This window comes from Eleutherodactylus coqui, chromosome 1, assembly GCF_035609145.1.
Source record: "Eleutherodactylus coqui strain aEleCoq1 chromosome 1, aEleCoq1.hap1, whole genome shotgun sequence".
Lineage (NCBI taxonomy): Eukaryota > Metazoa > Chordata > Amphibia > Anura > Eleutherodactylidae > Eleutherodactylus > Eleutherodactylus coqui.
The window spans coordinates 502,056,479-502,071,098 of NC_089837.1; the positions used below are offsets into that span (position 1 = coordinate 502,056,479).

Below are 14,620 nucleotides of genomic sequence, written 5' to 3' on the forward strand. Positions count from 1 at the left end.
TCACTAACACAGAGAACATGTACCGTATATACCGGCGTATAAGGCGACGGGGCGTATAAGACGACCCCCCAACTGTCACCTTATACGCCGGTATTCAGTGGAGAAAAAAAAAAAAATTTTATTACTCACCTCCCACGGCGTTCTGTCGCGCTCCGGCAGGATGTCGTTCGCTCCGGCAGGCTGTCGCTCACTCCTCGTCCCCGCCGCAGCATAGCTTTCTGAATGTGGGGCTTGAAATCCCCGCTTCCAGAAAGCTAATACACACGCCGGCAGCCATGACATCATTGAATGGCTGTGATTGGCTAAAGCACACGTGGCTTCAGCCAATCACACTATTCAATGACATCATTGAATGGGTGTGATTGCTAACACGTGCGCCTTCAGCCAATCACAGCCATTCAATGATGTCATTGAATAGTGTGATTGGCTGAAGCCACGTGTGCTTTAGCCAATCACAGCCATTCAATGCTGTCATGGCTGCCGGCGTGTGTATTAGCTTTCTGGAAGCGGGGATTTCAAGCCCCGCATTCAGAAAGCTATGCTGCGGCGGGGACGAGGAGCGAGCGACAGCCTGCCGGAGCGAGCGACATCCTGCCGGAGCGCGACAGGACGCCGTGGGAGGTGAGTAATAAAATTTTTTTTTTTTACACTTTTTTTTTTTTTTGTATTACCGGCGCATAAGACGACCCCCGACTGCAGAGCAGATTTTTCGGGGTTCAAAAGTCGTCTTATACGCCGGTATATACGGTATTTGCCTGTATAAACAGGTTGCAAGAGCGAACGCTGGAGTCAATTCAATCGTGCAATTGATGATCGCTTGGTCTTGGACCCTGGAGCCTAATTTCCCCTGTGGAGGCGCTGTAGGAAAATTGAACACTTGCTTCCAGGTTCTCACAGATCGCAGCTGATTGCTCAGGTCACAGCAGAAGGGGCATCATGTGCTCCAGTTTATAATGTGACATTATAATCCTGTTACAGGAGCCAATTGTTTCAGCCAGTGACGTAATCGCCAATTTGTTCGCCATTGTTCACGTTCGTGCGAAATATATAGACGAGCAGATTATTATATATGCATCAAAGTACCGTGCAGCAAAACTGCATGCATTTTTAAACTTGTCGTGCTTTATGCTGTTGGTGGGCTAGGAGGTCCTCATGAATAATTTGCTGGGAGCGTCATAAACATATGGGAAAAAGCAGTGAGTTCTTTAACCCTTAGCAATCCAATGTTGGATTCTGGGTTTCCTAGGGGGCTTTCTCTTTCTGCAATTATACAATGGCACTATCTGCTGGCTCGAACCAGTACTGCGGTATGTGACACGTCGGAGAGGTCCCAGCAACAGAGCGGCCAGTAATATACAGTAAGAATACCCTGCTGGATGTCTTCCAACATTGGAGCTGCGCAGGCTTCGATCAGAATGTTGGAAGACCTCAGACAGTGGATTGGAAAGGGTTAAACCTCCTGCACATTACTCCATGTGAGGCTGTATTTACATGGGCGACTTTTCCCCTGTGACGTTCCATCTGATTCCGGCAGTGTGTAGTTTGCCTGCAGCACTCCCACAGGAGACATTAAGTATTACACAGAGCTCACTCAAAGCAGTGGGTTGTTCGCGTAATGCAGGAAATGCGGGTCCTCCAAAGCAAGCCATTTTGTAATCCGCCTCCTCTCTGGCCAAGAAGTGAGGATCCTGGACAGAGGGAACCCTCTGTTAGCTCAGAATTCACTAATGAAAATGGGTGGACAACCTCTTGTGACCCATTAAAGTCTGCAAGTTCGGCTCTTTATCTTTTCAGACTAAAGGTACCGCTACCCAAGCCTTCAGCTGGGCACCGAGTGAGAAGTCGCTCAGTTGTCACTAGTCTCGTTCAATTTCGGCTCACTGAGACGGGGCGACTGCCGAGCGGCTTCTTGCTCAGTGTGAACAGGAGCCACTCAGTCTTTGAGCCTCCATTCATCTGAACGACTATTACTCCTTTGTAAAGCACAGTAGGGATAGTCGCTGGTCCGACTCTCTGGTGCTCCTGCGCACCCGACAGTTCGATGTAAAGGTACTTTTAAGCTGATTTTACACCCTGTAACCTGCGGACATTAATCCGTTTGTCCTTTAAGGTTTGATCTCTCGTTTCTCTTTGCAGGGCGACAACACTTTCCAATGCAGTTTCGTCCCTGGCGAGCACAGGTCTGTCTCTCACCAGGGTAGATGAAAGGGAAAAGCAAGCGGCTCTGGAGGAGGAGCAGGCCCGATTAAAAGCATTAAAGGTATCCTTATAACCGTCCCTCAGGGTACTTTAGTGTTATAATCTCTTTGCTTTGTCCTTATGATTTTTGTTTTTCGTTAAGGAACAGCGTATAAAGGAGCTCTCCAAAAAGCCTCACAACGCTTCCACCACAGCCTCCTCTCCCGTGTCCTCATCGGCGGGCAGTATAAACACCACCGCCGCCATTGACCTGTTTTCAACACCTACTTCATTAAACAGGTATGCTCATACATTCAGGATGGGAAGCCGTGTACATTCCCAAAACAGGGGCTGAAGTACAATCCTTTTACTCCAAAATCCAATAGTCTGGGAGGTCTGATAATGTAGGCAGAGATTTTTCAGCAGAGAACGGCACGGATATCTTGCAATTCCCTTGAACTCTCTTATCCTTAGGGCCTTTTCACACGGGCGTTTAAACGAGTGCCGATCATATAGTTGGCTCTTTTGCCTAACCTTTACACGGGCCGATTTGTTCATGCAGTCGTCCGGCCGCCATGGAGAAGCATCGCCGTCCGTCACACATTCCCTGTTCACACGGGAAGGAAGAAGGATTTGATCAGCCGACGAACCGGTGTGTGCGCGTTCATCAGCCGATCGGGTGCAGCTATACCCAGCATGATGATCATCTCGGCCCTCAAAGGGCCCTTTACATTTACATTTTATATACTTTTCTGTGGCCGTTCTGCAACCCAGAGCAGTCAGTAATCTGACGTGTTTCGGGTTGTATTGATACTGGCTGGAAGGATTTGTATTGTGTTTTTTTTAATAAGTGGTAATGCTTTGCACCATCTTGGGTTACTTTTACATGGAATCACTCAAACAAGCAATTACTGGCAGGTTTTGGCCCATATAAAGACAGGACCCAACAGGACAAGCAAGAATCGTTCACTTGTCCGAGTCGCTTGGTTTTCAGCTCACCTAACGGCTGTTTGATCGGGCAGTCCTTTATCTGTGAACTACCTGTTCATTCTGAATAGAGCCGGGCGTCCGGGAGAGATCTCTAGCGCACTCCACCTCCATTCACTGAGTGACCATCACTCTGGTGTCCTGATGATTGCTGCTTCACAGGGACGATAATCTTTAGGACAACAATTGGTTACTTAAGCACCTGACAGTTGTCCCATTTAAAGGGACCCTTAGCCTAAAGCTGTCACTACAGACATGGAATTGTAGATTTGTACATATTTAAAGCAAAACTCCAGGCAAAAGCACAAAGTCCGTCTATACCCTCCTGGCCTCATAGTCTGTCTTTACATGGTCCTGAGCGTCTACTGGCAGAGGTACCAGGCATTGCCCACCCAGCAAACTACAATAAGTTATACCATGTAAAATCAGAGTCACTCCCAAGCAAGTACCTGGGTGCATAAAACCCGCTACTTGAGTGAGCAGCCCAGCACACTCACACACTAAATGACCCTCTGGTCCTGGGACAAAGTTGTGTCCATGGTCAGATGGTGGCGGTACATTACCTTTTAATGGTCTTCAACACCAATGTTTTGTAGATCGGCCAGGCTCTGTTTTCACTCATCCAAAATGGCTGTGTTCGTCTTCTAACTACCTAATCCACACGGTGGATCATAACTATTAGACTGCCAGTACGCTATACCTGCTCTCTGATTGGTCAGTGTTGCTCATGTGATGAGCACTGACCAATCAAAATAGTATGAAGTTACTTGGTCTGCCAGTGCACAGTGTGCATTCGATAGAAGGGTGTGGCGGCCACCTTGGAGAAGTGAAACAGGTCCAGGAACCTGCGGATCCGCTAGACATTGGCACTGAAGACCATCAGCAGGTAATATAACACCCTGCCGGGGTCATTTTGAGGAAGGCAAAAAAAAGTACATTTTCCTCACTTAAGGGAAAAAAATATTCCTTCCCGACTCCAATCTGGCAATCAGAATAATCCCCGAATCACCGACCCGTCTGGAGTAATTGGTGACTGACATGTAATGTATCGCTCAAGAAGGGCGTCCAGGTGGGGTTTGTGAATGGCCCCCACACACTAACGCTCGCTCCAGCTGGATAATACGATCATGCAGTTCAGACTGTGGAGTCCAATGTCTATTGATCCGCACAGTCAGTATAATCCAACCATTTGTGGCCGGGATTACAGATAAACCTTTCATCAGTGAAGAAATGTTAATTTCCCATCACTGTATAGAAGGTCAGATAGAGCCGAGGGAAGGGCCTGATAAAGCCGGAGGGAAGGACCTGATAAAGCCGCTCTGTGCCTCACAGGACAGACACGATTTGCATCAGCTTTATGACCTTCCTCCTTTATCTGTTACTTATCACTTATTTGCCTTGGAGCTTCCTGCTCTTGCTAAAGTCCACCGATGGCAATAAAGGTTCCCATTATAGGGGTCCGTGAACTAGAATCGCTCATTGTTCGGTTATTGGCTGCTTTTAGCCTGAACAATTATAATTATTGTTCACTTTCACTCATTTGAATGATTTTTGTTTTTGAAGATCGTTGCATCTAAGAAGGCCTTAACTTCTATGACTATTGCCACATGCACTGAGCGGCCGCTTTATTGGTCCCCCATCTAGTAGCACGTTGGACCTCCTTTGCCTAGCAAGCCGTGCGCTTGATAGGCACTCTGCATAGGCAGCCCTGGGGCCTTTCAGGAGGTCCCCGGCTGCCTAGCAACCACACAGCGTCCCGCGATCTCATCGTGGGACGCTGTACGGGCCCCCTGAACGTCGGGTGCAGGCTGTTTCTTACAGTGGGCACCCGGCGGCAGCAGTTCCGACGAGCCGCGCCGCCCGTCAGAACTGTTAACACTTTAAATACCGTTGTCAGAGCGGTATTTAAAGTGTTAACAGTTCCGACAAGCGCCACGGCTCGTCGGAACTGCTGCCGCCGGGTGCCCGCTGTATGAACAGCCGGCACCCAACGTTGTATGGAGCGGGATCCACCCGCGATCCCCTCCATACAACTATTTGTTCGACTTGCGAACAAAACGGACTTGCGAACAGGCTCCCGGAACGGAACCTGTTCGCAAGTCGGGGACTAACTGTATTTGTTGTGGAGTAGATTCCACTGGGTGAAGAAATCATTCTGCAGGAAGATCGGCCCCAGCGGACAGGAAGCTTCTTGTAGTTGCCGCACATTAGATGGGGGGGGTTATGTTCTAACCAGGAAGAGGTCGTCAATTTATACTGTTTACGCTAAGTTCTGGCCTCCCAGCAGCACGGTGCAACCGTAATCTGGATTGATCGGACCCCAGGATGTTTTTTGTCCAATTTTTGCGCTCTTTTTATCCCCTAGTGTGTCGTCTTTCTGCTTCTCTTAGTAATGGCGCTGCAAGTGATCGTCTGCTGTTTTAGCCCATCCGTGCTAAGGAACCATAAGTTGTTCCTTAGTTGGGCCCCCTGCGTTGTATACTTCTGCAGTTTCCTTGCCTGCGCTGTGCCTGTTGGTCAGAATGATTCCTGACATCCTCCTCTGACCCCTTTCAGTGATGAGTTGTTTTCGCCCGCAGGATCCTTGTGCTGGATGTTTTTTCTCGTCCACCCCATGCTCTCTCTTACTCTCCACACCATTACATGGGGAAAAAACCCACAATGCCGGCAGTGACATCCAGGTCCCGGCTAGTCTAGCACCGATGACTGGCCTCGCTGGAATTCACTCAGATTGCTGGATTTTCTCATTTAATGTGGATTAACACTGAAAATGAACCAAGGAAAACTTGATCCACGGAGAACTTGTCACGTGATTTTATGCCACACTCCGGGGTCACTGGGAGAATTTCCATACAGGGGAGCTCCAATCGTTAAAGGGCCGGTGCTCTAATAAAGGGGCCATCCAGTGTATAGATCTTCATTCATGCAGCCTTTATATATCCTACCAGTCACCGCTACAGAAGCAATGTCATCTTTTGGCGTCTGAGTCTGCTAAAGCACAAGCTGCTATTGGTGATATCTTTGACTAGTTGTGGGGGTCCTGAGCGGGTTAATTCTGACACTCGTGCCCTACTAAAGCTTTCGGACAGGGGTTGTAATGAGTAGGGGCTCATTCACATGAGTGCATTGCGGATCTCGTTATATAAATACCCCACATGGTCACAGACCGGTATACATGGATTCCCTGCGGATTTCTGCCTATCGTTCGCTTTTTCTTCTTACATGCATAAAAAAGCAATGTTCGCTTGCATAAATACGCAGCGAATATGCAGATTTCCTGCGTGTTTACTGCATGTTCACGCAGGCCCGTTGTTTGCAATGGGTTATTTCAGTACCTTATAGGACATGTTACTTTTATTTTCATGTAACCAAAAAGTACCCAGCTGTGAATGAAGCCATTGAAAACAACGGGATCTATTCACTGCGTGAGCCCTAAGAGGGACTAAAACAAGTCTGGCCAGAACTGCCCCTTGGTTTACTCCCTGGCCAAATGCACGGAGCTGGCGCTGTAGAGTGGACTGCAGCCCCAGGCCTACGGTGTCCGAAGATGAGGAGCCGACCACTAGACCTATCCAAGTATTGTCCACGCTTGCACTACAAGTCCCAGGCGGTTGGCCTCTGAGGGCTCATCTGCCCTGGAGTAGCTTTGTTCAGTTCCGTTGGCCATAGTATGATTGCCAGTGTATAAGTCTACAATCCCCATTGTGCCTGGGAGCTGTGGAGGTTGCGTCTGAGCCGGGCCGCCGCCGCGGGGGAGATATTTGTGTGGGCTGAGTGTAATTGCACAGACATAACAGTGCTTGTACTTTCTCTTCTCAGCAGTTCCAAGCTGCCAAATGACTTGCTTGACATGCAGCCAAGTTTCCAGCCAGCTGTTCATCCGCTGAGCGCTGTGCCACCAGTAGCGAGTACGTGGGGAGGTAAGGAGCGTGCCTGGATTGTATCCTAAGCCCGTGCTGTAAGTCCCGACACACCCTGCAGCCTCAGCTTGTTAATATTAATGAGGAGAATTTGCTGTGGGATGTGGATGGGAGATAAGGAGCGAGGAGCGTGTTTATGGCATAAATCCCTAAGCTTATGCATCAGAACCAACCGACTGCATCGCTTCTGCCAAGGTGTCCGTTGAGCTGGTACTGCCACCTTCCGGAAAGCATCCAGAACTCTTCACCCCCTATAGGTGATTTCTACTACTCCATATCTCATACACAGTTCTCAGAGCTATGCGGCCCCTTGTGTTTGAGGGTTAGTGGTGGTCTCGCTTCTTAGACCACTCTTAAAGGGGGGCTGTACCAGAATAGACTTTCATTACCGATCCATAGGATAGGAGAGAAGTTAAATTGGAGTCCCATGTCCCCCTTTCTCCTCAAAGCAGATTCGATGCACCCCTTCCCCCCGCAGAGAGGAGGGCGTTGGAGCAGCAGTCATAAATTCATTTCTATGGGACCACTGGAGATAAACAAGTATTTGAAGTCAACTTTTTCTGTCAGCCCCACTAAAATGAATGGAGCGGCAGCCCCAGCTCCGTAAGATCTGATGTCACTGCAGGTGGGTGCTGCAAGGTGGTAGTGACAGGGAGAGGGAAGCATGAGACCAATAGGGGTCGGACCGATCAGATGTTTAGCACCTATCCACAGGTGTATTCTGGCACCGCCCCTTTAATATCTTGTATTCATTTAGGGAACACACGTCCCTATATCTTGGGCCTGCATATAATAAGCATAGGATGGGTGAAAGGTGGCAGTAAAAGCAGTTGTACCGCCAGACATCGCTCCATTTATAACGAGGCACCCTGAGCAAACAGCTGGTCAAGTTGGGTCCTTCTGCCAACACAAAGCCGCAGCCATCCTTACATTTGTATTGGTGTGTAGTAGTACACAATGGCCATTCACATGAAAGTCCACCAAAACAGGAGCCACTTTTATGGAGCCGCTCTCAGTTCCAACTCGTAGAGGGGGATCCCAAGTGGGGGCTCCGCTGTGTTGGGGGTCTTCAGTATAGCTTATCAATATGTGGTGCAGTTCCATTGCCCGGGACCCTCACCAGTCTTATATTTGATGGGGGTGCAGCGTCTGTGCCTGGTGTAGCAGCTCAGTCTCATTCACTTGAATGAGACTGAGCTGCACATAGGCCATGTAATGAATGAAGACATGGTGCGTCCTATTCAAGCAACTGATAGCCGAGGGTCCTGGGCGGCAGAACTGGCAGATATTAATGACTTCTCCTAAGGATAGGTCAGCAATAATCCCGAAGAACGCTTTTAAGACTGTCCTTCCTTTATTCTTTGCATTGCTCTTGTCTGACACCACACACGGGAAGCCTGACTTGCTCTGTGAAGGAGTATGGTGGGATCAGCCGTTTCCCCATATCTATGAGCCCTGGGATGGGCTATCGTAGGACACATTACCTTCGTGTCTCCTGTCTTCTGCGGTGCATGTTACCTTCTCCTTACGTGGCCCAATCTAAGATTAAGTGTTGCAGCAACCCTCTAGATAAGGGGATTGCTTATATCTGAGACTGAGGAGTACTGAAGGGTATATTCATGCGTGGCAGATTTTCTGTGATCGTCCGCAACGTCTGAAGGAGGCTTTCAGAAATCCATGCCCCCTCTGCAGACACAACCCCCCTGGGATGAATGGAATAAACCTGCCGCGTCTGGATCCCCCTCACTGTGTCATTGACGTTCTCTCTTACTAACCACCTGTGTTTCGCCTCTCTCTTCTAACCTGCTTTTCTCTCTGCTTCTTCTTCTAACCTCTCCTGTCTCTGAATGGCGCGCAGATCCTTTCACTTCTGAAGCCGTCGATGAGTCCATCACAAATCTTAATCCTTTCCTCAGTAAACCTAGCGATGTCGCCCATCTACCCGTAAAAACTACCGATCCCGCCAGTTTCACAGCTAAGACTCCTAACCATGACATATTTATCGGTAACGTACCCTTTAATCTATATCCATCTACTCAATAGCTGCGGTTATGTCTGTGCAGACCCCCTGCTCTAGGGCTCATTCATCCTCCTACTCTAGTTTAGGTGCTTTGTCGCTCACTGTAGGCTCAAGTCTAGTTTGGGATTAGTTCTTTAGATCATACCAATCCGTTCTATGAGCCGGTCAAGTTGCCTATGTATGGGCATGGAATAGACAGGTCAAGCTCAGGTATACAAAGGCTCTCATGCTGTGAGTTTAGAGAAGCCCGGACTTGCCTTAAAGGGGTATTAAGTTCACGATGTGCATGCACAATTCCACTCCCCATCCATATCCCTAACAGAACTAGTAGGGGTAGCAGTCTCCTAGTGCTCTCATCAGATACCTGTGATAAAACTGTCTAGTACTGATGCTTTTAAGCAGTTTGTGGGGAAACCAATATTTATGCATATCTGATAAACCGTGAATCAGCTTGTAGCTTAGTGTCCATAAGGATGCATTGGCAAATTGTTTTTTGGATGTATTATACTCCAGAGCTGCACTCACTACTCTACTAGTGGAGTCCCTGTGTACATACATTACTTATCCTGTACTGATCCTGAGTTACATCCTGTATTATACTCCAGAGCTGCACTCACTATTCTGCTGGTGGAGTCACTGTGTACATATATTACTTATCCTGTAATGGTCCTGAGTTACATCCTGTATTATACTCCAGGGCTGCACTCACTATTCTGCTGATGGAGTCACTGTGTACATACATTACTTATCCTGTACTGATCCTGAGTTACATCCTGTATTATACTCCAGAGCTGCACTCACTATTCTGCTGGTGGAGTCACTGTGTACATATATTACTTATCCTGTAATGGTCCTGAGTTACATCCTGTATTATACTCCAGAGCTGCACTCACTATTCTGCTGGTGGAGTCACTGTGTACATACATTACTTATCCTGTACTGATTCTGAGTTACATCCTGTATTATACTCCAGAGCTGCACTCACTATTCTGCTGGTGGAGTCACTGTGTACATACATTACTTATCCTGTACTGATCCAGAGTTATATCCTGTATTATACTCCAGAGCTGCACTCACTATTCTGCTGGTGGAGTCACTATGTACATACATTACTTATCCTGTACTGATCCTGAGTTACATCCAGTATTGTACTCCAGAGCTGCACTCACTATTCTGCTGGTGGAGTCACTGTGCACATACATTACTTATCCTGTACTGATCCCGAGTTACATCCTGTATTATACTCCAGAGCTGCACTCACTATTCTGCTGGTGGAGTCACTGTGTACATATATTACTTATCCTGTAATGGTCCTGAGTTACATCCTGTATTATACTCCAGAGCTGCACTCACTATTCTGCTGGTGGAGTCACTGTGTACATACATTACTTATCCTGTACTGATTCTGAGTTACATCCTGTATTATACTCCAGAGCTGCACTCACTATTCTGCTGGTGGAGTCACTGTGTACATACATTACTTATCCTGTACTGATCCAGAGTTATATCCTGTATTATACTCCAGAGCTGCACTCACTATTCTGCTGGTGGAGTCACTATGTACATACATTACTTATCCTGTACTGATCCTGAGTTACATCCAGTATTGTACTCCAGAGCTGCACTCACTATTCTGCTGGTGGAGTCACTGTGCACATACATTACTTATCCTGTACTGATCCCGAGTTACATCCTGTATTATACTCCAGAGCTGCACTCACTATTCTGCTGGTGGAGTCACTGTGTACATACATTACTTATCCTGTACTGATCCTGAGTTACATCCTGTATTATACTTCAGAGCTGCATTCACTATTCTGCTGGTGGAGTCACTGTGTAGGAAATCTTGCTTACTATGTTGCTAAATCTCCTAGCTTGTATCAGAGACTGGACTGTGTGATTGGTTGTTGCCAGACATTGCCACATTAAAGAAGATGCATAAAGTGAGTTTAGGACCTCGATAGACCTGTGGCGGGGGGGGGGGCTCATTGTCCCGATACTGCAGCATTACTGCTTATTTTGCTGGTAGACGTCAGTCTTGGCCAATTGTGGTAGGACTTCTTCAGTAAATTATACTTCACTACGTAAAGACCAGCCCTGCCCAGTAGAGGGCACACCCCCGCTTTAGACCCCTGTGTATGAGCCAAAACAGAGAGCCATTCCAGTACTACATTCGTCTTAATGGCCACTATGTAATATGCTTCCCATGGCACAATCGTCTGAGTGCCAGTGTTGTGTAGAGGCGGCTCCTAAATTAAAGGGGTCATCTGTATTAAGACAATCCCTTTAAATAACTTGGATCACACGCAGCCGTGTTACTGTGGGTTTTTTTGTTTGTGTGTTCCTACCATAAGTTTATATATATAATGGTGAAAACCGCGGCAGGCAAGTCTTCTCCTCCTTGCCCTTTTACTCACCACCCCACCCCTGCTCCTCCTTAATGCACAACCTTCCCACTTCTACATAACCAACCTGCTGAGCTTCTCCTTATCAACTTCCCCCATAATACCCCACCCCCAACATCCAATAACCCTTACCCCGCATAACTTAACCCTTTATCTCAACCAACCCCAATCCTCCTTAACAGCTCCCCCAACTTCTCTGTAACTACTCCCCTTTTCCCCATAATTAACCCTCACCATATACATTTTGTTCTCTCACCCCTCACACCCCATCCCCAGCTTCCCCAAAGTATTTTAAAAATGCCAAAACAAAACTGTTACCAAAAAAATTACAAACTCAAACATGCTTTTAAAGCGAACCTGTCACCACCTATGAGCACCATACATTATCTGGCACTCACAGGGTAGGTTCTGTGGAGCCCAGGGAGGTATTTTTTTACACTTACCCGACTCCCTGCCCCCGCACTGTCGCCTGTGGAAGTCAGCGTGTGGACAGGATAGTGAACTCAGATCTGCAGGTTGCGCACACTCTCCCATACATTAATGTGGATTGAGATTTTAAAGAAAATCTTTGTTACCCATAGCAACCAATCACAGCACAGCTTTTATTTTACCTCAGCAGTATAATAAATACCAATCACAGCACAGCTCTGATACTCAACTGCAACCCAATATGGGGAATAAAGAATGGTTATGTGAAAGGGCAATTTTGGCATCAACTAATAAAACTATAGGACAGATGAATGAAAAAATTATTTCACAAGTCGAAGGGGAAATGGTAGCGTATGTGTGGGTAGATAATGTTATGGACACTTAACACGTCACCTCATACCTGTTAGAGGCAGAAACCAAAATTGGCAGCAGCACGCAAAATAAATTCACTATCAGAGGTATACAAACCTATAATGTAACCACATTAAATAATGCAAGGTTCTTAGTATATAATTTGATCAAATTACATTGGCCCATCTACCAACGTCCAGGTGACCAAGCTCTCAGATGGGTCCTAACATTAATACCAGGTGGATATCTTAACCTGGGAAAGCTGAGTTCCTACCTCTCAAAATGCTCCTCTCTTGGGACTAAACCTACAAATAAAACCGGTGAGGGTAGGATACTATATAGATGTTTCAATAGGAGGGACAGGAGGTAAATGGGCGGCAGGTGTCCTACCTGTTATAGACACTGAACACGTCACCTCCTACCTGGTAGTTTTTTAACTCTTCGGAATTGTCTTGGAGTGCCTTCCCATCAGCTGAGGTTAAAAGTTGGTCTTCTGGTCCTATTAATGTGTAATCTTAATGCACCAAAACTGTATCAGCACACGATTACAAATTATACACCGGGGGCGAAATATAGTAAGAGCCATTGTTAGGACTGGAATAGCAGAAGGAGAAAGTGTTTTAATTCCACACATTCCGATAAGACTGACGGATTTGCATTTTCAATTCAAAAGGCTGCAATTCCATCTAAATAGCATTTGTGACGACGATCAGGAAGTCTGAAGGGCAAACACTTGAGGTAGCAGGTGTACATTTAGGAAAAACATGGTTTTCTCATGAGCAACTGTATGTGGCGGCTCATGTGTGTACAGCCCACAAAACCTTTATATCCTAGCAAAAGACAAGACCAAAAACGTACAGAACAGCGCTGACAGTAAATGAGTTACATTCCTTTCACTATTTAAACTTTTTACGTTTCAGTATACAGCAAAACACAGATTAGATAAAAAAATATACAAATTTCACGTGGACGGAGTCGCGGTTAACAAGCTAGTAAGAAATACATCCCTGGGCTCCATAGAACCTGCCCTGCCAGCACCATAGCCTACGTTTATGGTGCCCATAGGTGGTAACCGTTTTTCCGTGAAATGAAGAGTTAATTTCCAAATGGGTGGAGAACAGACTTCAATTCCTCACAATGTTCTGCTTGCTTTCTGTGATTGGTAACCCGATACTGATGGTTTGCTACAATGTATGCAGTCTAGGATCCTCCTCCATCGGGTCTCCTCCTGCACTTCAGGCTGATATATTGTACCTCCACGGATACATTGTAACAAACTATCAGGACAGGATTAGATTTGTGCTGTTTGTACTAGTCTCCAGACCGCAGCTGTGCTATAGTGCAGGTATTTAGCTTCTCTCTTCCTGTTCACTGGCAGTAAATGGAGGACTTGAAATACGCAGAACTTTCTATTCCTCTCACTACTGGTTACACTTTATGTAAAGCTAGAAACCTCTTGAAGTGTCCTTCATGGTAGAAGTCCATATATCGCTTCTCGCTACCATTCTACCATTCATCTGTCCCAAATACAGACCTGCACCCATTAACTCTCTCCATTCTCTCACCTGAATTAACAGATTCTTTCTGTGGGCCTCAAGTCTATCCTAATGCTTCCCATTTCCATACTGAACCCTCTACAGTAGCTGGTCTATATGGAGGTAGGTAACCACACAGCCAACGGACTCCTGGGCTTGAAATACGGTGAGCGGCACACATTGAAGCGTGGCCTCATCCAGTATTCATAGCAACATAGGATATCTGCTTCCATCAGATGGCTTTATAGTGGAAACCACCTTCCAGCCACACGTAAGGCCGTTAAGGAGTAAAGGAACACTAAATCTAGAGACAAAAGGCAACAGTTAGGCCCAATGTTCCCGGACGGATCTACCATATATACTCGAGTATAAGCCTAGTTTTTCAGCTCATTTTTTTTATCCTGAAAAAGCCCCCCTCAGCTTATACTCGAGTGAGTGGAAAAAAAACAACAAAAACCCGCAATACTTAACCTCCCAGCCTGCGTCTGTGTTCCCGGCACGATGGTCTCCCCGCCAGTAAGCTGCTTGAGAATTCTCCCCACTGTCATCTACCTGCTCAGCTTTGAATTCCCCCACCGTCAGCGCTATGTAGGTAAGAGCTGTGATTGGATTAAGCGTCAGCCAATCCCAGCCGGTGCTCGATCATTCACAGCCAATCAGTGGATGACATAACTAAATGGCTGTGATTGGTTTTTCGAACGCCGGCTGTGATTGGCTGGCGCTCGATCTAATCACAGTGCTTACTTATGCAGCGCTGACGGCGGGAGAATTCAAAGCCGAGCCAAGGAGATGACA

The 14,620-nt window shown here is 46.8% G+C and overlaps 1 protein-coding gene across 10 annotated transcripts in view; it reads left to right on the forward strand.

The window, feature by feature from the left end:
* The window catches only part of PICALM (phosphatidylinositol binding clathrin assembly protein), an 81,265-nt gene that overhangs the window by 38,020 nt on the left and 28,625 nt on the right, over positions 1 to 14,620 (forward strand). For 3 of the 10 annotated variants that reach the window (XM_066587262.1, XM_066587285.1, XM_066587293.1), the window contains exons 10-13: positions 2,137 to 2,260; positions 2,342 to 2,478; positions 6,985 to 7,085; positions 13,868 to 13,948. In XM_066587262.1, the coding sequence (XP_066443359.1) occupies positions 2,137 to 2,260; positions 2,342 to 2,478; positions 6,985 to 7,085; positions 13,868 to 13,948 (443 nt within the window). The remainder of the gene's footprint in view (positions 1 to 2,136; positions 2,261 to 2,341; positions 2,479 to 6,984; positions 7,086 to 13,867; positions 13,949 to 14,620) is intronic. The other 7 variants (XM_066587333.1, XM_066587302.1, XM_066587320.1 and 4 more) reach the window with 5 other exon arrangements.